Source organism: Paralichthys olivaceus, chromosome 7 (genome assembly GCF_024713975.1).
Source record: "Paralichthys olivaceus isolate ysfri-2021 chromosome 7, ASM2471397v2, whole genome shotgun sequence".
Lineage (NCBI taxonomy): Eukaryota > Metazoa > Chordata > Actinopteri > Pleuronectiformes > Paralichthyidae > Paralichthys > Paralichthys olivaceus.
Window position 1 is genome coordinate 951,493 of NC_091099.1, and position 27,636 is coordinate 979,128.

At 46.5% G+C, this 27,636-nt stretch overlaps 3 protein-coding genes across 4 annotated transcripts; 2 read left to right on the top strand and 1 right to left on the bottom strand.

Annotated features, from left to right (window-relative positions):
• The first annotated feature begins 2,234 nt into the window (after positions 1-2,234).
• slc10a3 (solute carrier family 10 member 3) lies at positions 2,235-4,681 on the top strand. The gene has a single exon (XM_020106205.2). It carries the CDS (start codon positions 2,726-2,728, stop codon positions 4,130-4,132), a length of 1,407 nt encoding a protein of 468 aa, XP_019961764.1. The 5' UTR covers positions 2,235-2,725; the 3' UTR covers positions 4,133-4,681.
• Positions 4,682-8,233: 3,552 nt separating this feature from the next.
• LOC109645170 (Fanconi anemia group A protein) lies at positions 8,234-24,151 on the top strand. Of its 2 annotated transcripts, none has more exons than XM_069528477.1 (42): positions 8,234-8,499; positions 8,893-9,005; positions 9,323-9,392; positions 9,776-9,921; positions 11,083-11,178; positions 11,657-11,730; positions 12,424-12,533; positions 12,646-12,759; positions 12,943-13,006; positions 13,724-13,836; positions 13,993-14,069; positions 14,328-14,469; positions 14,687-14,820; positions 15,012-15,122; positions 15,367-15,462; positions 15,633-15,701; positions 15,880-15,968; positions 16,043-16,103; positions 16,225-16,274; positions 16,398-16,468; positions 16,616-16,714; positions 17,088-17,221; positions 17,310-17,380; positions 17,499-17,598; positions 17,761-17,948; positions 18,076-18,172; positions 18,351-18,545; positions 18,687-18,760; positions 18,863-18,991; positions 19,143-19,221; positions 19,327-19,502; positions 19,713-19,818; positions 19,903-19,962; positions 20,081-20,185; positions 20,435-20,550; positions 20,715-20,868; positions 20,982-21,038; positions 21,387-21,480; positions 21,597-21,672; positions 21,967-22,117; positions 22,198-22,296; positions 22,417-24,151. In XM_069528477.1, exons 1-42 carry the CDS (start codon positions 8,451-8,453, stop codon positions 22,513-22,515), a joined length of 4,308 nt encoding a protein of 1,435 aa, XP_069384578.1. In that variant the 5' UTR covers positions 8,234-8,450; the 3' UTR covers positions 22,516-24,151. The 2 variants fall into 2 exon arrangements, with proteins under 2 accessions (XP_069384578.1, XP_069384576.1); XM_069528475.1 differs by having other exon boundaries at positions 8,267-8,499; positions 12,628-12,759.
• On the bottom strand, positions 22,629-27,326 carry znf276 (zinc finger protein 276). Its single transcript, XM_020111480.2, has 12 exons — positions 27,178-27,326; positions 26,234-26,492; positions 25,830-26,145; positions 25,685-25,731; positions 25,217-25,609; positions 24,863-24,944; positions 24,454-24,537; positions 24,230-24,349; positions 24,045-24,120; positions 23,586-23,703; positions 23,412-23,511; positions 22,629-23,138 (listed from the first exon to the last, which is right to left on the bottom strand). The coding sequence occupies exons 2-12, from the start codon at positions 26,457-26,459 to the stop codon at positions 22,856-22,858; spliced, it is 1,845 nt and encodes a 614-aa protein (XP_019967039.2). The 5' UTR covers positions 26,460-26,492; positions 27,178-27,326; the 3' UTR covers positions 22,629-22,855.
• Positions 27,327-27,636: the final 310 nt, after the last annotated feature.

Sequence of the window (27,636 nt, forward strand, 5' to 3'; positions counted from 1 at the left end):
GCATAACTGACGTCCCCACAGCGACGGGCTGTCGCACCAGGAAACGGTCAAAGAAGAAGCCGGTGCAATGGCCGCAGCAGGTTCTCTTAGCTCCTCCCGCCTTTTCTTCTCTCTGGAAGCTCTGACTCAGCCACGGGACAGAAGTAGGGCACATAACTCATGAGAACACAATAGCTGACGAATTAGCTTGTCCCAGGTCTGACTTCAACACAACGAGCAGTGACAGTTAATATTCAAGACACGACAGGCCCGGGTGGTGCCTTCACTGGAGGGTTCTGACCCAGTGACCCTGCTGACCCCCCACCGGGGGGCGGGGGGGACCTGGAGGTCGTGAGATGAAAACGGCTTTTGAATATTTCAGTGACTCACAGCAGCAGCAGGCGGTGGCTATAAAAAGGTGGAAGCTGACAGGAGGGGGTTCCCCTGTGATGCCACAGTCCCGAGCCGGGCCCAGTGTCAGGTTTCCCCGTTCTGTCTGCTGCTTGTGTTTGACAAATAAGCAATAGCCGACTTGGCTGCAGAGCCGTAACTGGACACTGCTCAGTTGAGTGCGACTGTTGATTTTTAATCCACGAGCGTAATGGATCAGTCACGAGTCACCACGGCGATCGATGGTCAGGAAGCAGCCGAGTGGGAAACAGAGAGCGTCAGTGAAATGAGTCCGTAAACAAGACGAGGAGGAGGAGGAGGGGGTGAACACGAGAGAAGAGCCGGAATAGAATAGAAACCAAACTAAACGTGAACACGTCTTTAACAGAACGAACATGTATTCAACGTGTAGTTTAATTTATCAATTTATCTATTTATTCTTGTGCATGTCCCATCTGCTAACACGGAGGAGGCAGGGTTTATGACTCACACGCCTGCCACCAGGGGGCGATCAAAAGGATTTGGCTTCATTTTTGGGAGCCGTCATGTCGTCCATCTTTATTAACAGTCTGTGATTTGGAGGCTCAGTCGATCACCATCGATCATCAGAGCATCTTATCGTGTAGTTTCATAATATTTAAAAGTTTCGTCTCGTATCTTTTATCATTTAGATAAAAAAATGTATCGAATTTCATCTAATCGTATCTTAAAGTATCTTATTTTGTAGTTTCGTAATGTATCGTATCATATGTTCTCTGATCTGTTGTGTCATCATGTATTGTACAGTATCTTATCATCTGGTGTCATCTCTTATCTTGTCAGGCAGGTCAGTTAAGTTATATATATATATAAATATATATATAAATATATATATAAATATGAATATATATATATATAAATTGATATAAATATATATATTTATATTTATAAGTTGATATAATTGGTCCATGTCCCCCTGAGATCTGTAATAACGGTGTTTCCTCTCCCATGTGACGCCTCTCCTGATTGGCTGAGCAGAGCTGACAGAGGATCCGTCAAGTCAGATACATTTAACCAGAGTGAGGGAGAGGAAGTAGAAAGATTTTTCTTTACAAAATAAACGCACACAGGCCTTCTGGAGCCCCTGCCTGAGCACACCTCTCCTGAAACCTCTCTCACTTTCACTTTACCAGAATAAAACGTGACAAAGATGTTGTGAAATGAATTTCTGGAGGTTTTCAGCTGCATGATTTCAGAAGGCATCAGTCTCAGATGTTAATATTTTCAGGTGACCGTGAAATCAACCTGTACGTAACTAAATATCTAAACATCGGCAGCATATTGATAATCTCATGGGTCGGGACAAACCTTCTGTCCCACCTCATGATGTGGATCCTGGATGTGCAACAACAAAGCACACAGAAGACATGAGGTCTAACGTGTGTTGACGGGACGTTGATGTGATGAAGAGGAGGAAACAGAAGCTCTGTGAGACCGTAATAATTTAATAATCCAGAACCAGCGGCAGCTTCAAACCTGGATTTTTGCTGCTCAACAGCATTAAAGCAACAGTATGTTGAGGAAACACACAGAAATGTGTTAATCAAGTTTTGTTGAGACGAGTGAATCATTTTGTCTCTGAATGGTATAAAGTGTAATTTCGGACCAGATGATGTGAGGCCTGCAGCTACCTTCATTATTAAATTGATTGAATGAGTTGCTTTGTTAATGAATATCTTGTGAAAGACAAGATGACATCAGAGTATCCTCCTCTGTGCTCATTCTCATTCAAGATTTCACATTTATATTGTTTTGTTCGGTGGACGAGTGAAATAAACTTTATAAAACAGGCTTTTATTTTGGTGTCGATAACCGGATGTCGGTCCCTTAATGTCCGGGCCGCGGATGAACCGCAGCTGATCGACGATGCTCGCGGCTCCAGAGCTCCGGACTCCCGGCCACACTGAGACACCGACACCGAGGACGAGCCGCGACTCCGGGGCTGTTCACACGGACATCGTGACATCGAGTAGCCGGAGCGAGGAGAGGCCGTGAGAGACTCGTCGAGAGGCCGAGAGAGCGAGCTCTGTGCCGGGCACCGCTGCTGCTGGGGAGCCCGGCTCGGCCCGGGCAGGGCGGGGCGCGGGGATGTTTAGGTTCCGGTATAAAGGCAGCGACATAATGGGAACCAGACGAGCTGTGGAGCCGGCTGCTGCCGCCGATTCGTACCGGAGACCGGAATGAGAAGTTCGCCGTTGTGCTGTGAGCGGGCGGCGGTGTAACCGTCAGGGGGAGGCCGCTGAAGGAGCCGGAGGAGGCGGAGGGAGAAGCGTGTCTCTGCGGCGTCTCTCTACCTCCACCCCCGCCCGTTGATAACATGAGGACGCTATTTACGATCTGGTGTCTGCTCGTCACCGGAGGAGCGGACCGGGCGCGGGCCACCGGGAATCTCACCGTGGACAGCGGCAACCGCACCGACCTGAGCCCCGGCGGCGGGTACATCAGCATCGGGGACGGGTCCTCGCAGGAGTTCGAGTTTCCTGAAAACACCAACGGCGTGATCGTGATCTCCAGCCTGTACCGGAGCTCCGCGGCCAGCAGGAAGGGCCGCAGGAGCCGGAAGCAGACGGTGACGGTCCGCTCCATGGACCCGGAGGTCCTCAACATCCTAAACGTCACCGACAGCGGCCACGCGGGTCCCGCTACGAGCTACATCATCAGCATCCGCTCCGGGGTCCCGGGCACGGCCCAGCTGCAGATCCAGCTGCTGGACCTGGACCAGGACTCGGTGCCGGTTCTGGTCGAGGAGAGGACGGATTACTCCATCAGAGTGGCGCCCGGTGACGACGACCCGGCCACCAGACTCATCCAGTCCGGTGGCCTGTCCCACTTCTCTGAGAACCCGGTGCTGTTCGCCCTGCTGCCCCTCATCTTCGTCAACAAGTGTGCCTTCGGCTGTAAGGTGGAGGTGGAGGTGCTGCGGAGTCTGCTGCGGAGCCCCGTGCCCCTGCTGCTCGGGGTGCTGGGTCAGTTCCTGGTGATGCCCCTGTATGCCTACTGTGTGTCCCGGCTGGCCTCGCTGCCCAAAGCCCTGTCCCTGGGCCTGGTCATCACCTGCTCGGCCCCCGGCGGCGGGGGCGGGTACCTGTACAGCCTGCTGCTGGCTGGAGACGTCACCCTGGCCATCTCCATGACCCTGGTGTCCACGGTGGTGGCAGCAGCAGCCATGCCGCTGTCCTCAGCTCTGTACGGGCGGTTGCTGGGGGTCCACGCCGCCCTGCATGTGCCCTTCGTGAAGATCCTAGGTACCCTCCTGTTCATCGCCATCCCCATCTCGCTGGGCATGCTGGTCAAGCTGCGCCTGCCCGCCCTCACGCGCGTCCTGCTCGCACTCATACGACCCTTCAGCTTTGTGCTCATCGTAGGGGGCATCTTCATGGCCTACCAAATGGGGGCGTCCATCTTGGCCAACGTCAGGCCCCAGATCGTGGCAGTGGGGGTGACGGTGCCGATGTTGGGGCTGGTGGTCGGTGCAGTCATGGCTAAGGTGGCGGGCCTGGCCCCGCCACAAAGGAAGACGGTCAGTATCGAAGTGGGCGTCCAGAACAGCCTGCTGGCCCTCGCCGTCATGCAGCTGTCGTTCCACCGGGTGGAGGCCGACTTTGCGTCCCAGGCGCCCTTCATCGTGGCCCTCAGCAGCACCTCGGAGATGTTGCTCATCGTGCTCGGATACTTCGCCCAGCGGAGGTTGTGCGGCTCTGCCGTCCCCAGGAGTGACGCTTGATTGTAGCTGCAGTTTTGGTTCTGAACTCTTTCAAACCTGTGGAACAATCATCAATCCAGTCGTCACTGTGGTTTTACGCAGCAGTGAACGGACCTTTTGTGATTCTTTTGTCCTTGTTTTCATACTTTTCGTGAAAACCAAAGGCCTTTTACCCCCTGAGACCTTTTTGTGTTTATTTTACACAAAGTACTTTTTAAATCAGATTATACTGTGAGGTACTCAATGTAAATATTCCTACCAAGAGAAATACCTGTAAAAGAAAAGATATTTTTCTACCAGATTACTTTTTGTAATCAACAAAGGCAAAAAAAAAAAAGATTTGTATCATGTTTACAAGAGGTCCATGTGTCTTAGCCCGGGCGGGGGGGCGGGCGGGATCGGGGGGGTAAAGTGGAATCATGTATGAATCAAATCAGAACTCGACGATGATTTTGAAAGTTAATTTGTTTATTACTGATTGTGTTTCCTGGATTTCAAAATCCACGTACTTGAATATGCGAGAGAGGAACTGAAGATAAAATGGAATAAAAAGAACTTTGTTGAAGCAGAGTTGAGTTTGTCAGTGTCGCTGCAGAATCCACTCGTGTTTGATTCAGACAAACTGGGACCAGGCTGCGTTTGACGGGAACAACGGGCTGCGGTTGTTTGCACTTTGCCGTTTTCTTGTTCCGCTTCTGCTCAGCGATGACAGGACCGATGGTTGTTCTGTGTTTTGCATATTCAAAGATCAGTTTCACAATGTGTGTTGACGTTTCTGTGAAGGGCGTTTCACTCAGATATCCCTGGATTAATGCTGCTGATACCTGATCCTGTGTTTGTACAGTCGCCATGTTTGACTTCACAGTTTCCTAAGAGAAGTCGCAGGACATTGTTTCTTTCTTTTCCTGCGTGAGAAACTAAACTCGACGGGAACACGACACCTCACACACGTAGTCCTACAGAACCAAGTGGAGTTAAATGTTGTTTACTGGTACTTCTTGTTTGATGCTCTGTGGATCCAGGATTTTATTTCACACTTTCTTTAACAATAGAGAAACTATAACTAAACACAAAACAACACAACACAACACAACACAACAATCTCCTTATGAAACCACATTTGGATCAGCACCAAGTCAAACACTCATGAATATCAGTCCTCTCCTCTGATTGTCTTCATCAAGATCCATAATTTATTATTCTGTCAGGAATCAAGGAAAATGTTCAAAAACAGACAAAATTTATTGAAATTGATAATTATCACAATAAATGTCACATTATTATTATTTTTTTAAGTTAAATGTCAGATTTCTGCTCCTGAGTGAAGTTTCTGAGAGATTCTGTCAGGTTAGAAGTGTTCAACCAACCAGTTGAGTGTCATTGTCTCTTTTGAAACTTCCTTCAGTTGGTCAGAGTTTGGTTTCAGACGAACTGCTGCCGACACTAAAGGAGAAGTCTGTGTGGAACATGACCTCAGCTCAGTAACTTATTCTGAGGACGAGGTCCAGGTTCAATCAGTTTCCTGTTGTTGAACAACACGTTACAACAGGTCAACAAGCGGAGCTGACAGCAGCAGACTCACAATGTGGGTCACAGTCCACAACTGGAAAGACTCACAGAGCTCAAAGTCCACCGTGACCACACAGCCTTTATTTTATTTTGTGGAAGAGATAATGACACAGTGTAGACATGCATTCAAACCTCTGTATACACAGTCAAATTATACTTTAGATGATAATAACAGATCTCCTGAACCTTCTTGTAACTCAGTGGAGGGAGGAGGTGGGTCAGAGAAGAGCTCGATTAATGTGGAGTGGATTCTATTACAGGAGGCAGATCCAGGATCTGTTTTACTTTCTTAAAGGTTGTGAGATAAGCTGCTTTTCTACATGAGAAATTCAAGCTCACACGTTCTCCACCAAGTCCAAACAGTCCCCTCATGAAACCAACGCTTCAATTCACAAGATCCAGATTTGATTTGGATCTGCACCAGATGGACGCCTGATATTTAGATCCATGAATCATTCTCTGAGCAATTATGTTGACAAGAGAGGAAACTTCCTGGATCCGTCCTCTGATCATTCTTCTTCCCGCCCCTCCGCATCATTTCATGGAATTCAGTTGAGTGTTGTTTGCGTAATCCTGCTAACACACAAACACACAAACTCCTAGTTGGAGATAATCTACACAACAACCTCCACAGCTCCAGCAGTGAGCGATCTGTTCCTGCGCCAGATGTTTTAATGTTCCTTCATTTACACGAGCTTTGACTGAGCTCTCAGGAATGTAGCACAGCTGTAAAGCCTCCAGGCCGAGGGCTGTGTTTCCAGGGGAGGAGGGAGAAGTTCTCGTCTTTGTACTTCGCACCAGCGCAGACAATGATTTTTCAAAAGAGCGGCAGGATCTATGAGTCATGACCTCCCACGTTAAAACTGTTTCTTTCACTTTGCTGTTCGTTGCTCTCCGCACCTTCTGTATCTCTCATGTGAAATCTTGTCTTCGGGGTCAGATGAACTCAATTCACCTCGACTGGTAAATGTATCTTGATGCATTCTGAGGGATTACGTCAACTTCTGCATTATATACCTGATGAACTCTCCATCGCTCATTCAGGTCCCAGCTTGTTGCAGCCTGCAGCCTCGTCTTTTGTGGGATATTAAATCTAAAAGTGATAATAGTTCTGAATTTCTCCTCTACTGTCTGATTGTTTTCTCCTTTTTCTATGGTTACAATAGAGTTTTGTTACCATATGAGTGTGTCGAGGACAAAACTGTTGCCTGAGCTACACTGCTGCAACTTCAATCAGCTGTTTAAACCTTTAAATGTATTGCATTTTCTCTCCCTCTCTCTATATGTATTAGTTTTATATATATATATATATTGTGCACTTTTAATACCTTCTTATTGCTGCCTAGAACAAAGAGTCCTGGACACATTACCAGTGTTTGTTTTTCATGTTGAAACTATTTTCCTTAACTTTAACTTTATCTCTCGTCCCAGTTGTTGGTGTAACTTTGATTTGAAGTTTCCCAGCAAAAAATCTTTCAGCAAACAAACGTCATTCACACAATTAAAACAGTTTAAGAACCATTTTTAAAATATGACTTCATTTACAGCTCGATCATTTTTTCTGCACTTTTCTCGTCTTCACGACCAAAAGTGTTTTTCACAGACTGCGGTCGGTCCTCCAGCACAACGTTGCTCACCTACTCAGGCCTCCAGTGACTGCGGCTCCCTCATGATTCAGACAGGAGCTACTGCAGCTGTGTGTGTGTGTGTGTGTGTCCCCAGGTGTCACTGTGTTGTTGTTCACCGAGCTGACAGCTGATGATGCTCTGCCTCGCGGGTTCCTCTGCACTCAGCACCCTGTTTATATTTCTATCCTGCACATTAGTGGCACAATAGGAAGAGAGAGACGTTAAAAATTCATGAGGACACGTTGCATCAAGTTTTCATGAGTTCCTCTCGCCGGCTCCCATGAGACGGGTTTTCTGCTGCAGTCGAGATGAGAAGTCCAGAAATCACTAAAGGCTCAGGAGCACTCTGCTCTCTGAGAGGAGAGATCTTCACAGGAGAACTCCAGGGGCAAGATGGAGGCCGCTGCTGCACAGTCACGCACACACACACACACACACACACACACACACACACACACACACACACACACACCACCTGGAACCAGTCAAAACACTTATCTGATTAAACTATGACTCAACATCTTTTATGTTTCGTGATGAGGTGTTGAGAAACTCTGAGTTGCAGCTCGACACAGTGAGCGAGTGACAGATATTTGATAGAAACAGGAAACACTGATGGTTCCTGTTCTCATGCACACACAGACACACACACACAACAGTGTCGTGTTGTCTGTTGTGTACATTCGTCTGCAGCACAGTCACATGAGCACGTTTACAAGATAAAGGGTTTTAAAATGTGTTCGTGAGGCGTTCAGACACACAACCATGATGTTTATCCTGACAAGAGTGTAACAGAACAGGAGACAACACTATACAACATTACATAACATCACACACAACAACACAACAACTCAGGACACGAGTGAACACAAGACAACACAACTCATCAGTGGTGCAGAAACTCCGAGTTAGTTCATGGTTGTCCCATGTGACGGGCTGCTCTCTCCTGATTGGCTGTAGAACAATAACAAAGAAGAGCGGGAGGAAACATGGAGGAGGAGAAGAAGAGGAGGAGAAGAGGAGAAGAAGAAGAAGAGGAGAAACATGGAGCCACAGACACTGAATTAATCCTGTGAAACTGATTGAATATGATTTTATAAATCACTCAGCGGCGGAGACGGTTTGTTGAAGCTTCATTTAAAATGTCAGTGAACACTTCCTGTGAGGAGACGAGTGTGTTCAGGCTCCTCGGTGAGTTTATTTAAATCCATCTGATCATTAACACTTTAATCATTTAACACTTTAATCATTTAACACTTTAATCATTTAACACTTTAACTGAACTGAGTGAAAACGTTTGTTCAACATTCATCCTGGTGCTCGAACCACATTTAACCACATGACGTCTGTGACACGTGACAGAGTAAAGACCTGAGGTTCGTGGTGATGACGTGACAAACACCTGTAATAATAATATGTACACGAAACACATCTGTCACTTTCCCTCCTGACACGTGTCACGTGTTTAATCATAGTTTTCATTGGGCCACACATTCTACATCTGCTGTACGTCTGACTGAGTCTATGTGTGAGGCGTGTCCTCGTGAACATGTGTCACGCGTGTTCCTCCTGTTGTTTCCCCAGCGGGTCGCGTGGTGAAGAGGCCGAGGCAGGAGGATGGTCAGCGGCTGCAGGAAGCAGCGATTCAGCTGCTGGAGCAGCAGCAGAACCTGAGCCGTCTCCTCAGGGAGGTGTCTGTGAGTGAGAGACCGTCCTTCACTTTACATCATGTTATAGCATTGACGGTAAATACACAGGTTCAATGTCATTCACCGCTCTCGTGTTGACCGGAGATCAGGAAGCGACCAGAACCCTCGTGAGTGTGTTTGTACGAGCAGGAAATGAAATGACAACTAAAAACAAAAGTCAACGACAGTTCAGGGAAGTAGAACGGATTTTAAAGAATAATCAAAGCTCACATCTCCTCAGGTTGGATCCAGTCGGAGGACTGAACTCGGAAGTTACTGACTTTTCTCTATTTTGTTATTAATGTAACTCCGATGTTGTTTTGTAGGATCTAGATCGGTGCCGTCAGACTGGAGACCAGAGACCTGCAGCTGGAGGCATCACAGGGTCTCTGCTGGGTGAGTGTTCGGTGCCAACCAGCGCTCGACATCAGTTTTACTCGTAGACTGTAAATGAAGATGGACGATGTGACGGCCTCCTAACGTGAAGCCAAATCACCTTGAACGCCCCCCTGTTGGCTGGATGCAGTATAGGTCATGAACCCTGCCTCCTCCATGTTAGCAGATGGGACATGAATCGAACAAAAAAATCAGAGCAGACATTTTTCTTAAAGATGGTGTCTGTTATTTCAGGAAGTGGTTTTACACATCATGTCTTTGTTTTTATTCACAATGAAGGGACAAGAATCATGAGAATGGTTCCTGCTCAGAACGGGGGTTTCACATGTTGACAGGTGGTGAATGCTGTGATCTCCAGCATGTGTTGTTTTACTCACGGACAGAGCGTGAGCTGAGGCGTCGGGCCACGGAGCTGGGCGTCCCGGTGGCCGTGCTGTCGGTGAAGTTGATACTGGAGAGACTGACGGAGATCACCGCAACTGAAGGAGACGAGGACGAGAGGCGAGAGCTGCTCACTTCCTCTCAGAGAGTAAGTATGTGACAGTGGCATTTTCATTTGTGGTATAATCCAAGGTGAGCATTCAGTCAGAGCCCAGCTGCAACATTCTTTGTCTAAAGGAGCAGTCGAACGTTTACCAGCAACATGTCTGAGTGTTTCTCTGCAGCTCTCAGTTGAACTGTGGTGCAGGTTTGTGGTCATAGATCCGTCCGTCCATTATCTACACCACAAATGCTTTGAAGGCTGCAAGGGCGGATGAGGTCGTTCCCAGCTGACACTCTGTGAGAGGTGGGCTCCACCCTGGACATGTCTCAACGAGACTCAGAGACAAACAAGTCCTTTACTCTCACGCAGTCGATTTATAGTCTCCAGTTATACTGACCCCAATCTGCATGTCTCCGGACGGAGGAAGTCAGAGAACCCGGAGAAAAAACCAAAACAGAAGTCACATGGGTTCTTCACCTAAAACTACATGTGCACTAATTTTTAAGTTTTAAAGAATCAGTATGTTTTTATTTCCTGCAAGCGACCAACTGAAAAAAACAAAGTCTCCTTTGTCTGTCAGCATCGTTAGTGTGATACATCACTGTCTTCTAGCTCATCTCTAATCTCTTCGTGGGCCAGTGAAGTGCAGTGTTGAATCTGGACATGTGAGACGATTCTGTGAGTCGAGCTGAACTTGACAAACAGGTGAACAGTGTTTGGTTCATCTGGTTGTTAGTTTGTTTGTCAGCGAGATAATGTAAAACCTACTTAACTTAGTGACATAGGAGAATTTTCTCAGGGACATATTCGTGGATCTTGAGGTCAGATTTCTGATGTATTGAGAGGACTCATATCTATGAGTGTGTGAAGTTTCTAGTATTCCAGTATCTAGTTTCTGCTTTACTCCGATCTCCTGAACATGCTGTCTGCCTCAGTGTTGTGTCTGTTGTGAGATCTGTGTGTAGTTACTGTTTCCACTGTGTGAGGTTGAGTCACTTCACTTCGCCTCCCTGCTGATTCATGGTTCGGTTATACCAGTTAGAAATTACAGCTCAGTGCTTCACAGATCTGCTGACAGATGATTACATTGCTCACCATTGTTCGGTGGAAGCAGCAGGAGGCTCCACCCTGACTTTGTCTTTCTTCACTACGTGATCCTCGTTCAGAGCATGTTTTATATTAAAGTCCCGTGTCTGTCCTCTTCAGGTCCAACTGTGTGTCCTGCTGGAGTCCAGCAGAGAACTGATGTCACAGGGAGCCCTCTGCCCTAAACTGCTTTGGCAGGAGTACAGGAGGGATCAGGTGTGTGTGTGTGTGTGTTCGCAGCATAGACTGTACATGAGGCCTTTAAATGGCCTTTACTTCTCATGACCTTTTACAACATTTGAAATTCCATTGACAGGGTTTCTACGGGTCTTTAAGAAATCCAACTGCATTCTCATTCTCCTCTGAAGGTCCCAAGTTAAATCACGTTGTTCTGGCTTTGGTCTGTTCATGAGCTTTGAAGTTGGATTGTGAGGGAAAAAAACATGGACGCCGTAAACAAAAGGTGTTTTAATTGGATGTTGAGAGCGTTTCAACGACACTGTGTGATAATGTTTATGTCAGAGACACGAGTCAAAGAGCAGGAAAATGTGTGGCCGACAGATAAATCCTCTAAAATGTGCATGTCAGTCATTAAAACGTGTGTATTTACTAAAAAGGTGTTTGTTGCTTGTGAGAGATGAACAAAGTAAAACTAACGACTCTTAAACTAAGTTTCTAATGTGTTTTTTTACAGAAGCTCCCCACGCTGGAGCTGGTGATGCATCTTCACTGCTGCAGCATCCTCTCTCTGAAGTACATTTTAGAGACGTGAGAAAAGTTTGTTTGTTTTTCATCCAGATTTAAGAAAACTCTGTCGTCTTGGGCGTCAGATTCCGCTGCTGTGGAGCGCGTCGGGAACATCCAGGGATCAATGTCACGACTGCTCGTAGAGACAGAGACAAAGAAAGTCCTTTGGGATTTTAGTCTGTTAATTCGCCGAATAACTGAATTTAAACTTTCCCCTGAACTCTAATGGTTCAAATGTGAAAACCATTGAGATATTTTATTTTAAAAACTAAAGCCTGACCAATTTATCGGTTTGCCAATTTTACTGTTGACTTATCGGCATCTTTATTTATTATTTAAGTTTATGGTTGAACTGTTAAAACCAACCATTTAAATTTTATGTTGGATTAGTTACAAGTTGTGCAATTTCAAAAAAAAAGAAAAAGTTCTGTTCATGGAAGTGTGAGGTTTTAACGGATCCTTTATTCAAATCTAAAAATTCAAATCATATGACAATGTTTTTAATGCACAATGATGACAAATCATGTAGATTTAACAATTAGCATCATTTCAAAGTAAAGCAGAAAAGACGGAGGCAGATCAGGTCAGATCCATAACTTTATTCTTCATGGAATTTACAGCAGGAGACACAGTTTGGTTTTCATAGCAGCTCTTTGGTTGTAGTAAGAAACATGCTGAAACATTTCCCTCTCTCTCTCTGTCTCCGTCGTTCAGTGATGAGGGTGTGAGGGTTTGCTTGGCGTCTCAGCTGAAGGCTCTGTGCAGCTGGACGCCTCCGCAGGAGGACGAGGAGACCGAACAAGTTCAGCTCAAAGTGTTGTCAAGTAAGAACCACAGATTTCAGTGTTTCAGTCTGAAAACTGAGTTGTGGCACGTGAAGTTTATTCCTTGTCCCTGCTTACGATGAATATGAGACAGGATGTGGTGTGTTTCCAGCGGTCGTTGGCGTCCTGGTGGGATGTGGCTTTGAGCTGAACTCTGAAGCAGCAGCTCCAGAGCGGAGGAGGATCTCTCTGCTCTGCTGCTCACTGCTCGATGAACTGCTCTTCTGTGAGTCTGCGTGTCTCTGTCCCACTTATTCTGTCCTGTGATGATTAAATATTTAGTAAAGTACTTTGTTTCACACCTCGGGGCGATGAAAGCTATTTTCTACTTCTTAAGACATTTAATTTGAGTATTTTCCTCTTTTTTGCTTTTTGAACATGTCACTTTTTTCCTGTCATCCTTCTCCAGGGCTTCTGGACACTGTGGACAAGAGTCTCACATCACAGTCGGCTGGAGCAGGACCTGAGCTTTGGTTCTTTGCTTTTTGTATTTTTGTCTTTGTCTCTTTCTGAAGACCTCAGTAGAAAAACGATTGCAAGACAAAGATGGAGAACATACACTGATAATTAGCAAATTACAAACACTCATAGATTCCAGTCCCCTCAAAAAACATCCTGTTTCACAATGTTAAAGAAAGTGATAAAAGATCTTCTGGATCCACACAAACATGGAATGAGTTCTTTCTTTCTGGCCTCATACATGTTGCTGACAAACAATGAAAACATTAAAACCTCGTGGAGGTTATTAATCGAGCCAGAGCGACACACCAACACTGGTGGTCCATCGTTAACGACAGTCTGTGGTGTGTGACCCTGGCTTGATTAATAACCTCAGTTCAGTTTTGAGCTCATCATCAGCTTCGTCTGGAGCTTCATGTCGACCCTCCCTAGATTTTCCTGCTCACCACAGAACTTTTCAAGTTCTGCAGTACGGCAGCTGACCAGGTGATTTTTAGGTTCTGCTCAGTTCTCTGTAAACTCTCGACAGCGCGGTGTAAGAACTCGTTGCGTGTCTGGTCCTGAGACGCTGAAGCTGTGCACCTGGTGCTTACGACCACACTGTGCTTTAATCATCGTAACTGTCAGCTCAGTCTGCCCCATGCACACGGAGTCACAGCCATCGTTTGAGTCTGTCTGCAGCATTGAGCCGTTTTGCTTGACATTACTTCTCTACTCTTTGTATCGTGCAGGATTCAAATATTTGACGCTTCATTATGCGGAGTTTCAGCGTCAGCCGAGGCCGTTCGGCGTTTCTTCACACACTCCCTCACTCAGGCTCTGACTTATAAGCCTCGACTCACAGGTAAAGACAAGCGAAAGATAATTTTTAACAGCTTGATTTGCTTAAACTGATCTGACAAGAACTTTAAATGAGGTCAGAAAATTCAGGCTTTAAAAGACCGTAGAATGAAAACTCTAAAAACTCTGGGAGAGAAACAACTAAACCATATTTTCTCAGTGTCAGACGCCATCGCTCTGCAGAACGACTGGACCTTTGCGAAAGCCAACCCCTTGTTAATGTCTCTTTTCCGTAAGGTAAATATTAGTTTCAAGAAGGTAAACGTGCAGGATATTAACCTTTATATGTTTTTATTTATGAATAATCAGCCGAAACAAAGAATTGTGTAGTTTTGTTATGATGATCCATTATTATATCATGATACCTGAAGACTGTAGATTTGAAGGTAATGAAAACTACGATTCTCATCATTATGTTTTTTATTATATCACATTCTGCTCTTAAAGGCTGTTTGTGTCCTCGGACCTGTTGACTGGTCTCTGTCTCTGTCTCAGCTGGCTGTGATCTTCAGCGTGGAGCTGCTGCTGCGTCACCTGCAGCAGGTTCTGGAGACGCACGAGGTCAACTGGAAACACGTCCTGTGCTTCCTGTCCACGCTGCTGGTTTATAACCCCTCGGCTCCGCCCAGCCTCAGAGGTAAACAGGAAGGACGGAGCCGCGGGATTTCAGTGATTCCTGTATTATTGGATGAACGTGTTTTATTATCCTTACAAGCAATTCGACCATTTTGATGACAAACATTAATGATGTGTGTATTCACAGTCACTCAAACATAAAACTCACTTTCATCAAGCTGCAGATTCAAGCTTAAATAAGATGTATTATTTCTTTTCTGTGTCTGTGCTTCTATCAGAGCTGCTGTCCCGGCTGCTGACTTCTGCTTTTGAAGGCTATGACTTGGAGCACATGATAACGGCCTTCCTGTTGGCTCGGCAGGGGGCGCTAGAGGGAGCCGGCATCTTCTCCTCCTACAGCGACTGGTTCAAGGTTTCCCATCATTTTAGTTTTAACCAGGGTCGTAAACATAAATAAATAAGGATTCATTTCTTTCTGTGGATGTTCAGCATCGTGCTGATTAAAATGCTCATTTGTTGAATTTGTGACTTTGGTGATATTCACATTGTTGATATTGATGCTGTTTGTGTTGTACTCCCACGTGCCTGGCTCTGCCTCTTCAGATGTCTTTTGGTGGCAGCAGTGGCTTCCACGCATCGAGTAAGAAATCTCTGGTGTTCCTGTTGAAGTTCCTCTCGGACCTGGTTCCTTTTGAGCCCCCGCAGTACCTCAAGGTGACACGCAGCAGCCCTGTTCTCTGCTCATCATGGACAACCTCAATGTGCTGGATACTTACATACACGATGTGTTCCCTTTTAGATCAGACCAGGTTTTAATGACGAGCAAAGAAGCAAAAACATTGTGAAATTGTTATAGATAGAAAAACAGCACGGGCATATGACAGTATGTTCTACATGTGAGGAAAATAAACATTTACAAATACTTAATATTTGTGCTGAAAGGTTTTTCACCTGTTAGGTTCATGTCCTCCACCCTCCGTTTATCCCTGTGAAGCACCGCAGCCTCCTGATGGAGTACATCTCTCTGGCCAAGACCAGGCTCGCTGACCTCAAGGTACAAATTAAAATCCCTGCATGAAGGAATTTCTCTTCAACACAACATTTCTGCATCGTTTAGAAGTTTTCGCATCGAAACTACAACATGCAACACTACGATGTGATGACTGTATAATTGTGGTTAGTGTCCCTGAAGTTCTGTCTGTCTGTCTCCATGTCCCCACGCAGGAGTCAGTGGAGGACATGGGTTTATATGAGGATATTTCTGGTGCAGGTGGAGCATCAGGATCAACACAGGTAACAGCGACACCCAGTGGTCACGCCAGGCTCCTTCATCTCCTTAAATCATTATTTATGTCGTGAGTTGTTGTTGTGAAGTTACTCTCTGTTATTCTAAGTTCTGCATCAGTGGTTAGTGTGTGGTGGGTTAATAAAGTTGTATAATAATATATATTAATGTATAATATGTCTGCAGCCCCAGTGCCAGGCTGTGCAGGATGTGGAGAAGGCCGTGTCTCTGTTTGAGAGCACAGGAAGAATCTCCGCCACAGTCATGGAGGCCAGGTACACAGTCAGATTATCACCAGACGCAAGTTCCTTAAAATCAAAAAGTAACTGACACCTGTCTCCTCTCACAGTATTTTCCGGAGGCCGTATTTCCTGACTCGATTCCTTCCTGCTCTGCTGAAGCCAAGAGTGGTGAGCACCTTCCGCTTACGTTGGTATAAAGTTATAAACAGAGGGGATCGCTGATTAAAACAATTCTATGCTGTCACATATCAAACCTCTGAAGTGAAGTTCACCCATCTTTAAATTACAGCTTCCTGTGAAGGCTGACGGTCGGATGAGTCTCATAGAAGCTTTGAAAAAGTGAGTCTAGATTTATTGTCCATCAGTGTCTCTGTGGAAGAAAATAAGCTGCTTCTCGATCCCATTTATTTCTGATAAATGATTTCATTGTGTATAGATTCTATATTATGGTTCTGTTTTCAGAGCTGACAAGATCCCTGCCGCACAGTACTCGTCTTACGTGGAGTCTTGCCAGAGACAGAGACGACAGGATAGTGGGTATCCTCCCGGTTTACAAAAATAGGAAGAGATTTGACATTGAGTGAAGTCTACGGACACGAGCTGATCTTCTAACCTTGTTTGAACTCATCCACTGATTTCTGTTATCGTTCGTGTTGTGTGCTGACGTCGGGTGTTTTCAGGAAGTGCCGTGTGTTTGGACGCCGCTGACGATCCTCTGGAGGTCCTGAAGGTTCAGCTGCAGGAGTTCAGACGGCTGGTCGTTGATGGAAATGACGGAGGTAGGCAGATGAAGGGAAACACACACACACACACACACACACACACACACACACACGCTCTGTGGTTTGTAGTGTATTTTTTCAAGTAGTACTAATAAGGTTTTAGATCTCCTCAACTCAAGGTGATGGTCAAAGATGTGTTTTCGTCGTTATGTTCTCGGTGGTTTCCTGTTTCATTTAGATTTATTTGTCTCAGTGGGTGCAGATCATCTTTCTCTAGATCCCCTGAAATGTTTTCACGTGTTTTTTTCAAGTCTGTGGAGTTTCTCACAGACGTGCACCACATCAGCAGCTTTACACTCACACTCCCTGACTCACACTGAGCCTCTGAATCTGTGAATCCCTCGTGTCCTCGTCTCTGATGCGTCCTCAGACATGATGGCGCAGCTGTCCAGGGTCTCACACACGCTCAGTGTCGTCTTCCCTGGTCGTCCCGATGAGCTCATCGGACAAACTGTCATCGAAGTTCGCGTAGACGTTCCCCTGTCCCCTGAGCTACATGTCAAAGTATGTACTCATGAAGTACAGTCTTCTTCTGCTGCACCAGTTCATGTAGTGTGTGTGTCGTATGTTCATGTATTCCTCATATCCTCAGGTCATCAACATGATCCTCAGAAACTTCTGCCAGTGCATGTTAGACACTTCTCGAGCAAATCCCCCGAATAAGTGAGTCTTTGAAATTCATACAAATATTCGAAGATCAACTTGATTGTTGCTCAGAATTATATAAAATAACGCAAATGTACAGATATTTAGCAGCTGTCCACTGTTTGTATCCGTTCAGACAGAACCCGTGGGCCTCCAGGTTTGTCGGTGTGCTGCTCGGCAACACACAGCTGATGTCCAGCCTCATACACAGACTCTGGGACCTGTTTCATAATCAGGTACATGGATTAATAATCACACACTCTCAACAAGACATTTCTTGAAATTATCTGGAGCAACTGAGCTGAACGTAGTATTTTCAGGAGAATGTTTTTGCATCTGAAAGTCAAGGAAGTCAGTAAATTGAATCACTCGTGTCACAAACCTCTCTTCGACCACAGGGCTCCGTGCTGAGCGCCGCCCATGTGCTCGGTCTGGCGTCATTTGTAGTCCACCTCCACAACTCCGCGTCCCACAGTTCTCTGATTCAGCTGGTCCCACCCATCCTGCCCGAACCGGTACCTGTTGGAGAAGCTCTGAGCGCAGCGCTGGTGTGCAGCACACACACTGACATGCTCTTCTGTGTCAGGTGAGACTAGATTTTTACGGATGGACGGTGACGCACTTTTCTGTAGCTGAAACTGTCTGTGACCATTGGACGCTCCAGTGTGTGATGACGGTCTCTGGGACTCACACTCTCTCTTTGTCCTGTTTAGGTTTTGTTTGGCAGCTGTGTGTTACGGGACCTGCAGAGGAGACTCGCTGCCTCAGCAGCAGCAGCACGACTTCGTTCCCAGCAGCCTCTATAAGAAGGTATCACTTCCTGTTACGTGCCAGGACGTCATGGTTTTCATGTGTTAATAAATTACTGTGAAGCAGGAGAGAGGATCGATTCAATACCTTCTTAATAAATCTTCCTAACAGCAGCATGTGTTCACAACCCTCCTGCTTTTGTTGTAAACCTGAAGTGTGATTGTGTGTCTGTGTTCAGCTCCTCTATCTCATCCCGAGACTTTTGCCCGAGGCCAGAAGGACGACCGTCACTGCCGAAGGTGCGGTGGATGAATCCCAGGAGAAAAACCTGTGGAGCAGTGCCACAGATGCCAGCGCCACCTGGAGGACGACCGCATGGCGTCTGTGGAGACACGCAGCTTTTCACCAGCTAGAAAACAAACCAGAGTATCAGGTAAGATGGACGTAACGAAGCCCGGGCTCAGAATATGATGATGTGAGAGAATCTCTGGCTTTGTTGCTTCTGTTTGTTTGTGAAAAGAAATCGATCGATGGATTTATCTCATTGTCAACAACCTTTGTTTTGTTTGTCAAGCTGTCGTTCTCTGATTGGCTGGTTAATGAGCTCAGAGTACAGAGAAGTGAGGACGCTCTGTCAGACCCAGAACGGTAAAGACAGGGAACACACACACTCTCTTACAGGTGCCATTAGACACACAACAGAAAGCCAATACACCGTGTGCGTGTGTGTGTTTGTGTGTGTGTGTGTAGTCAGGAGTACCAGCAGTGGGCCTGTCTGGAGCTTTTCTGGCCTCGTGCAGAGGAGCAGGGCGGCTGTGGAGGAGACATGAGGAGCCTCTGCTCCCATCTCCTCGATGCCGTCATGGACCAGCAGTTAAAGTGGGTCCACATGAAAACGTGTGTCACGTTCAGTGTAATGCTGAATTGTAAAAAATTGTGATTGTTAGTTAAGTTAAGTATGACACAATTAAAACAATAAAACTAATAATATAAAAACATATTAAATTAGAAAAGTGTTTTATGTCAACAGGGACCAGAGTCTGGAGAGGTTGCATCACCGAACCTCAGCCACCGGGACGTGTCTGCCTGACATCATATCCAGATTACAGGTGTGTTTGTGTGTTTGTGTATAAACAAGTTATAAACAATTAAAAAATATCATCGAGAGGATGTTTAATGAATCATAACCTGGAATAAACAATGATGGTGTGTAGGAGTTCGTCTGTGAGATGGAGGTGACCGGACTCTCTGGCAGCCGGAGTGGAAGAGCTGACGTGTGTGACTTCCTGTTCGAGTTCATTTCTCGGAGATGCTCCTCGGCGGTGAGCTCGATTTCCGCGTCTGTCGGCTCGGAGCTCAGCCTGCAACACACGCTGAACACATGGAACAGGTACAATCACAGGATATGGTGTTTACATGGAACACTCAGTATACATAAGTGTATATATAACAAGTGTAGGTGCCTCACTGACACATAAACAGAGAGGAGGACATCGCAGACGGAACATTTCCTTCATTCGCTCTGAATCCAAAGGAACGAATGATTCAATGATACATTTTTGGAACATCACGCTCTGACGTTTCCTGTGTGACATCACAGAGTCCTGCTGGCGCTCCCACCGCTGCTGTTCGTTAAGGTGACGGCTGGAGGAGGGCGGACGACTCTGGACTGCACCACACTGATGGAACACGTCAACCAACATCAGGTGAGCTCTCGTTACATTCCTCTCTTAAACTCCATCAGCTGTCTGGGAACAGTTTTAGTAAATCTGACCTGTTTGTCCAATCAGAGGAAGGTGTGTTCTCCTGCCGGCCTGATGTCTTATCATCTGACATCACACTTCCTGAGGGTGAGAATCACTGAACTCTAAATATATATATGTATATATATAATAATATATCAACGAATGATAAACAGAGCTCCGGTGAAGATATGAAAACTGAGTGTCGGCTGTGTCTCCTGTCCAGGGCGTGTTGTCTGCCAGTGTGTGTTGTGGACGTCCCACGGAAGAAGTGAACAAGGCCTGGAGTCAGATCAGTCTCCACTGTCCTCTGCTCCTCACCTGCACTGTGGTACTTCCTGCTCTCGGTCGCTCACTGGATTCGACCCGTTTGCTTCTGAGCCAAATATAAATACTGATACTCGTGAAAAGGCTTTTTGTGTAGAAGATATTTTGACAAATCAGAGAAAATCAACCAATTCAGCTGCTTCAGTTTTTACTGTCGCACAGTCCACGATCAACTTCTCCTCCTCACAACCGCTCAAAATGTCAGCTTATAGTTGATGTCTGTGTGTGTCTGTGTGTGTGTGTGTGTGTGTAGCACTGGTGGGAGCGTCTGTCTCCAGTGCTGTCATCACTGTGGAGTCGTGTGTGTGACGGGGAGCCTCTACCAGAGCAGCTGCGGCTCCTCACTGCCTGTCGTCACTGGGCCCACAGGTACAACCTTCCTCTCACGAACCTCCGTCTCTGAATCTCTTCGCTCCGTCGCTGTTGAAACATTTCACTGTTGTGATGGATGAAAAGATTCAGCTGTTCTCTCTCTCTGGATCGTTCATCTCCCTCCTGCTGTCGAATGATTTGTATTTTGTGACGATCGTCAGTGTCGCACGTGGCCTTTCGTCGGCGCCTCCGGCTCCGCCTCTGCTGTTGGCCTCCAGCCTTCATTGTGCCTGGCGAGGTCGTGGGCGGGGCAACCAGAGCTTCAGCACGGCCCTGAACCTGCTGCGACCAGAGCGGATGTCACAGGACAGACAGGTGAGAGCTGAGGACGTGTCCATTCAAGCTTTTCAGGTCAGAATCAGCTGAAGACGTTGACCTGTGTGTGAGTGACCTGCTCTTTGTTTCTTTCCCTCCTTCTCGTTCTTCAGGTGCTGGTTCTTCTGCTCTTCCTGTGCGTGAATGACCATCTGCTCTTGTTACTGCAGGTATCAAACACACACCAAGAAGATGCTCTCACGTTGGGTGGGTGGGGTTTACGTGCAGCTACAGAGACGGGTGGTCTTGATTTTGTTAGATTAATACCAGGCTCACTGTTGTTTATTTATTTAATTATATGACTAATTATCAGTAGAACTCCTGGAAAATGATTTCTCATTGTTGTGGAACGTGAGACAGTAATTGCAGTTTCAAAGCTGAGTGTAGAAAACATGAAGAACGAGACAATAACATGTCATATATATATATTTCTACTGTGTTCCTGTTTGTTTAAAGCTTCTCTCTTTGACAAACTGAAGGGAAATAACTACGTTCTGTATCATGGTTTTTTTCTTTAGGAGAAAAGTGATGAAGAATCTTTGAGTTTATTCTCCGACCTTCTGTCTGTTCTGGTGGACTCTTCTGATTGGCTGCTCATCTTTAAATCAAGTGGTACAGTCTTTACGCCACATGTGAACATCAGTGATTTCAGTTCTCACGCGTCAGGTTTATTCTTACAGCTGCACCGACCGGTAATATTTTCACTCCCACTTCTCTCCCGACTCCAGAACAAGGTGTTTATCAGTCGGTTACCATGGTGACATCAGAAGAGTTGACTCGACTGATGCCGTGGGCTTTCTACAGGTGAGCTTATCGCCAGCTCGTCTGAAAGTTACTAACTCAGGTGCATCTGTGTTAAACAACACGTAGGATAGAACACAGGTTGTTGATTTTTATCCCCGAGCGTGTGAAGCAGTGGAGATAGTGATCAACACTAATACATTTTTAAGTTTAAAACTCAAAAACCGGGTAGAACTGTAGAAATGTTTATCTGGTGGAGCCTTTTGAAAGCTTGGTTTTATAATGATTGTAACTTTTACCTAGAAAAGATTTCTCTTTTCTCTCGTATGTAATTAACCTGGGGCCTCGTGTGTGTAGCCTGCTGCTCCAGCTGAGCGCTGAGCTGCTGCAGCGAGCGGTGAGCTGTCCAGGGTTCCTTCAGACGGCCGTCCTCTGCTACATCAGGCTGCTGCAGCTCTTCCTGGACGGACACACGCCTGCATCGGCCGCTGAACCCCCCGAGAAGCAGGTGAGGTGAAGCGTGTTATCAGGTCATGTTGGAATCGAACTTTGAGAAACGTTGGTCTGAAACCAAATATGCATCGTCAGCTGGAGCCGTCCCAGATTCTGAGCAAAGCCAAGAAGTTTCTTCTGAGAGTGATCTCACAGACGTCTCCTGCTGCTCTGTCCTCCGCTCAGCTCAGACGGGTAAACGACACACGAGCATCTGCTTCTGTCGTCATGATTAAAATCCTCCACTGACAACGTTCACTTGTCTCCCTCTTGTCTTTTCCCGTCCTGTCTCTGTCGGTGGGTTTCCTGTCGCAGCTGGAGTCACAGTGCGCAGATCTGGATCCGGAGGTGACGGCAGCTCTCTCCGTGCACCTCAGTGCTCCGAGCCTCAGCCCCGAGATGGACTTCCTCTGAACACGTGAGGCTACAACTGAATAAAGACACTTTGGAGCTCTGGCAGCGTCTCCAGGGAAATGTTGGTGATTTCTTCCAAAGAGCAGATTCTACTTATGACGTCAAAACAGCCATTTAAAAAAAAAAGTCCACATTTTATTTACTTTTTTACATAATGCACACACAACTTTACACATGTACATCTGAAGCCCTTGAGTTTTACAACTTGAAGAATACTGAGCACCGTCATAACAGAACAGAGACTTGTGTCACAGCACATTTAAATCAACGCTGTGCAGCTTCTTTTCACCAGAACCGGTCCGTCCCACAGTTCACGTACCCGTGCAGCAGACCTGGACCGTCATCTGTCTTGGTCTTGCTGAACCACCTCCCCGGTCAGAGTGATGGTGCGCTGCTCGGAGTACGGTGGCGGCGGCGGTTGCTGCTGCTGGCTGATGCCTCTCTGAGCCTCGGTCTGAATCACCGGGTGGACCATGGACATGTGGACGTTGAGGTTGTGGGCCTTCTCGAAACGCTTCCCGCACATAAGGCAGGCGAACTCCAGGTCGGCCTCTGCCTTGTGTTTGGTCATGTGGTATTTTAGTGACGCTCGCTGGCGACACTGGAAGCCGCACACCTCACACCTGCAGGAGAGAATTCAAAAACAGCGTTTCTACGACATCACCTGTTTTTGTTTTTAAGACTCGCTCCACTGGTTTTACAGTCTGCTGCACTGCATTATGGGTCTTATCGGAGTCTGGCTCATACTAGGACAGTCACGTTATAATGGCCTCTTCATCTTTAACTTTGAGCAAATCTGTCAAATTTATGGAGGTGAATTAAATTTGTTTCCAGTTAAATGAAACGTGACTCGTGAAATCCGAACGCTCCTGAGTTTTTATGGCGGCGTTACGTACTGCAGCGGTTTGGCTCCTGAGTGTCTCATCTGGTGAACTGAGAGGTGCTTCCTCTGCTTGAAGGTCTGACCACACTGGTCACAAATGTAGTTCCTCTCCTCTGGAAAACAGACAAACACCAAACATGACAAACGCTCTGATGATAAAAAGCTCCAGAGTCTGTGTGGGCCTCACCTGTGTGGATGAGCTTGACGTGTCGCTGCAGGTAGCGGTCGATCATAAAAACCTTGTTGCAGCCGGGATGAGGGCACGGCCGCTCTCTCACCTCCTCGTGATGCTCCTTGATGTGCTTCTAAAAGATGAACACATTAAAACCCACTAACATCAGCTGAGCACTGGTTTGTTATCGACTGTTACTGATCAAAACTGTACAAAGTCTTGTTTGGTTCATTCTAAATGTGAGTGATGTTACATAAGTAAACTGACGGAGCCTTGTTTGGTTTGTTTTCATGGAAGAAAAGCTGCAGAGAACAAATGTTATTGTTGTAACACAACGAACTGTCTCAATGTGGATTTACACTTTATGTAGAAATGGTGAACTGAGTTTCCTATTGGCGAGACTCCGTTGACTCCATTTACTAAACATGGGCGGTGAAGTCACAGTGAGGTGGAGTCAGCTCGTTGAATACTGACCTTCAGACCATCAGGAGCTCTATAAACTGCAGTGCAGCCCTGATACGGACACTTGTAGATGTTGGGAAGCTCCTCTCTGAAAATAAAAACGACAGTTTGTTAACGTGCACTGTGTTTATCTTGTGTTTATCTTGTGTTTATCTTGTGTGTTTAAGAGTCTTGTTGTGAGGAAGTTGCCTTCGCACCCTTTAGGCTTGAACTTGTTCTTCCAGCCGGGTTTGGGCCCCGGTTTCTTTTTGATTTTCGGCTCCTCCGGGAGCTTTGGGCTTTGTTTCCTCTTGTTGGGGACGGTCGCTCTGCGAGCTCTGAGCGGGCGAGAGAACGATGTGAGATCACAACTTCAGTCTCCGTCAGTATCGAATATTTGAATCCACCATCTCTGACGTTTTAGAGACAACTTGGTACCAACCTCTTGTCTGAGTACGGCTCGAACAACTCATCGTCGAACAACTCTCCTTTACTACTCGCCTCAAACTCGTCCTCGGAGACGACTCTGGAAACAGTTATCAGATCAACTCCAATGACTTAACTAAAAATAAACACGACAGCAAGTAGAGAGAAGTCAAACATCTCATGATTGACAGCTGAGACAGGCTCATTGGACAAGTATCAGTGGGACCTTGATACTGTGGCTCCACGACTGCTACTGCACAGACTGACTCCAGTGACCTCCCGGTTCAAGACGCCAGATACTTTAGTTTCATGTTTGCTCAGTGGGAGGAAGTGGAGACGTGTCGTCCCTCCGTACTTACATTGGTCAAATTAAGAGAACTACAGTGTTGAAGTGTTCTGAGGTGAAAACGAGTTGTGAGACGAACCTGTCCGACAAATCGCTGTCAGCTGTTCTGTCCTCCAGCCGAGCCGGAGCGGGAGACGATGCCTCCTCAGGACCGAGAAAATCTAGATGAGAAAATCCACAACCACGTGAGTCATGGAATCATAACGACGAGTCAGCAGTTCAGTAAACAGTGACGATGCATCTGTGCGTCACTGGTTGTGTTTCCATGTAGAGAGAAATAACCAGTAAGAGAAATCTCAGTAACACAAACACAGAACTTTGTCACATTTGTGGAGGTTAAAGCAACAATATGTCACTTTTACAGAGCAACAGCGCCCTCTACAGTCGTGTGGCGTTACTGGTTGTGATGTCGGATGATCTGTGAACGTCTCACCTCCAGTGTTGCAGGTCCAGTCCACCAGTGCTGAGCTCTGAGTCTGCACCGTCACTGCAGGCGGACTGTGTTGAGTGTTTCTACTTCCTGTCGGCGTCCTTCCTCTCCCGCCGGGCTGGTCCTCTTCATCCTCCTGCTGCTCCACCTCCTCTGACATCACTCTGTCGCCACCGCCACGCCCCGAGTTCATCTCGTCCGCTGGATGAGTGTTGGTGGCGTTCATGATGTATCTGTGACCATCAACGCAGCCCCACACGGCTTTAACCGAGCCCCAGCACTGGCCCTTCAGCACCTCCTTCAGGTCGGGGCAGGAGCGGCAGGCCTCGCCGTGGCGGTGAGCCCAGGACACCAGACTGTGGAGGCACTTTGAGTCTGAGGTGAAGGACGATGGTGCTGGAAGAAAACAGCAGAACTGCGTGAAGCCGACCGTTAACTTGTATTGTCTGAATTGAATAAATGTTTATTTACTTATTGAACCCAGGTTTACTGACGACTCCGGACACGTTGCATTCTTCCTGAAAAGAAACAAACAGCTGCTCATATTTGTCGACTTCAACCTGAATCTGCAGTTGTTAAAAAATTAAACTAAATTAGATTTCTCACTCGGACTCACCGGCTTTTCAGATTTTCTTTCCCAACTGGAGGGAGGTTGACTCGCTGCAGAAACCTGAGCAGGATGCTGTGGCACTTGTAGAACTTGGCGTGGCATTTCTTGCAGATAAACTCGGACAACCGGGGGTCACGGTTCAACTGGACCCCGACCAGTCGCTGGAAATCTGAGTGGAATAACAGGGGCGACTGAGTCCCGGCATCTGAGTCCTCGTCTATGATATCGATGGAGTCCCGTGACCAGCGGTTGAAGGCGTGTCGCAAGCTGCGTGGAGAGAACTTTCCATGGCAGAGGCGACAGACAGCGGTGGACAGTCTGCCTGTGGAACAAAGACACAGATGAAAATGGACATCGTACCAAAGTCTATTTAAAGATCTGCGCTGTGTGGTCAGCGCTGAGCCTCTCACCTGAAGGTTTGGACTTGTTCTCCGGGTGTTTCTGTGTTTCTTCACTGAGCTCTGAGTTCACTGTCTGGTCTGTGGCCGCGTTGTTGTGGTAAAGATCATCTGTGGCCACTGGAACAGTCTTTCGAGGTCTCCCTCTGTTTCCAGGCGTCTTCTTCTCCTCGCCGATGCTCACTGTCGTCGGCCGTGAAGTCTCAGACGACCTTGGACGCCTGGCTTTCTTCTTCATGGTTTATCCTGACGCTGGAAGCCTGATGTGTCGCTGTAAACATATGAAGCGTGTTTATCTTGGTATCACCTCCTCCTGCCTGAAGCTGCAGTCCGCTCTCCATCTGCCACACCAGGCTACGACGTTCAGCGACGCTCAGTGCGACAGCCTCCATCTGGAGCCTTCTCTAGATCACATTATCACAAACCAGCTGGGCCACTGTGGCTCAGGAGGCAGAGAGGGTTGCTCACCAACCAGAGGGTTCAATCCCTGACGGCTGAAGGTGTTTGGAAAGTGTGTGATGATAAAAACTCTGCGTATAAAATAAACTCTATAAACACAGTTCTGTCAACATTACTAACATCTCCACATTATCATTCTTATTATATTTACATTGTCCTGTCACTTTGTTTAAAAATATATTCTGGATTATTTGTCTGTTTCCACAACTTGTTACCAGCTGAGTTTATTTATTTACTAAGACTCAGTTTTCATATTCTGTGATTTGATTCATGAACTTTTCAGTTTCACGAGGTTCAAATAACAGAGACGTAGAATCTGACGTCACTTTAAATGTTCGCTCATGTTATTAAACATGTTTTAGTTTTTACGTGACGTTCACTTCTCTGTTTGCTGGATGTTCGTGTAGCTACGTTAGCTTCGTTAGCCGCAGCGCGAGGCGCCGGCGCCGTTAACGTGGAAATCGTTTTTAAAAAAAAGTGCGGTGACGCGTCTTTACCGTGAACGTGCGTGAGTCCCGACCCCGCAGCTGCGTGATGTTTCCGCACGAGACGAGTTCTTCATCAGTCCGAATCTGCAGATGTAAACAGTGGAACCCGGAAGTGCTACCGGAAGAAGAAACCCGTACAGGATGGGCCACAGCGCTGCCTGCTGGTCACAGAGACACACAGCAGTTCAGTTAATTTTTATAATAATGATGATTATAATAATAAAACCCCATTAAAATAAAAGTGTTGGATTCAGTTCCATTTTAAACACGAGGATCAGATGTTGTAGTTTCACCTTCACTCAGAGACGAACTTGTTTTTGCGATGTTTGTTTGTTTATGTCTGTTTTTATGGACGTGTTTAATTATATCATTGTTATTGTTACATAACAACCTGTCATTCATTCAGTCACTGTTTATAAACATGAACATGTTGTTGATGTTTTACTGGAATTGTTTATTAAACCATGT

Excerpts from the sequence above, each read along its gene's own strand:
- znf276 (XM_020111480.2), bottom strand. The coding sequence starts at position 26,459 with ATGAAGAAGAAAGCCAGGCGTCCAAGGTCGTCTGAGACTTCACGGCCG. Across the intron at positions 26,146-26,233 it reads GAACAAGTCCAAACCTTCAG|GCAGACTGTCCACCGCTGTC; the intron begins GTGAGAGGCTCA and ends TTTGTTCCACAG. Across the intron at positions 25,610-25,684 it reads AGTAAACCTGGGTTCAATAA|CACCATCGTCCTTCACCTCA; the intron begins GTAAATAAACAT and ends GTTTTCTTCCAG.
- LOC109645170 (XM_069528475.1), top strand. The coding sequence starts at position 8,451 with ATGTCAGTGAACACTTCCTGTGAGGAGACGAGTGTGTTCAGGCTCCTC. Across the intron at positions 16,715-17,087 it reads CGTTGATGGAAATGACGGAG|ACATGATGGCGCAGCTGTCC; the intron begins GTAGGCAGATGA and ends ATGCGTCCTCAG. Across the intron at positions 18,992-19,142 it reads GTCATGGACCAGCAGTTAAA|GGACCAGAGTCTGGAGAGGT; the intron begins GTGGGTCCACAT and ends TTATGTCAACAG.
- slc10a3 (XM_020106205.2), top strand. The coding sequence starts at position 2,726 with ATGAGGACGCTATTTACGATCTGGTGTCTGCTCGTCACCGGAGGAGCG.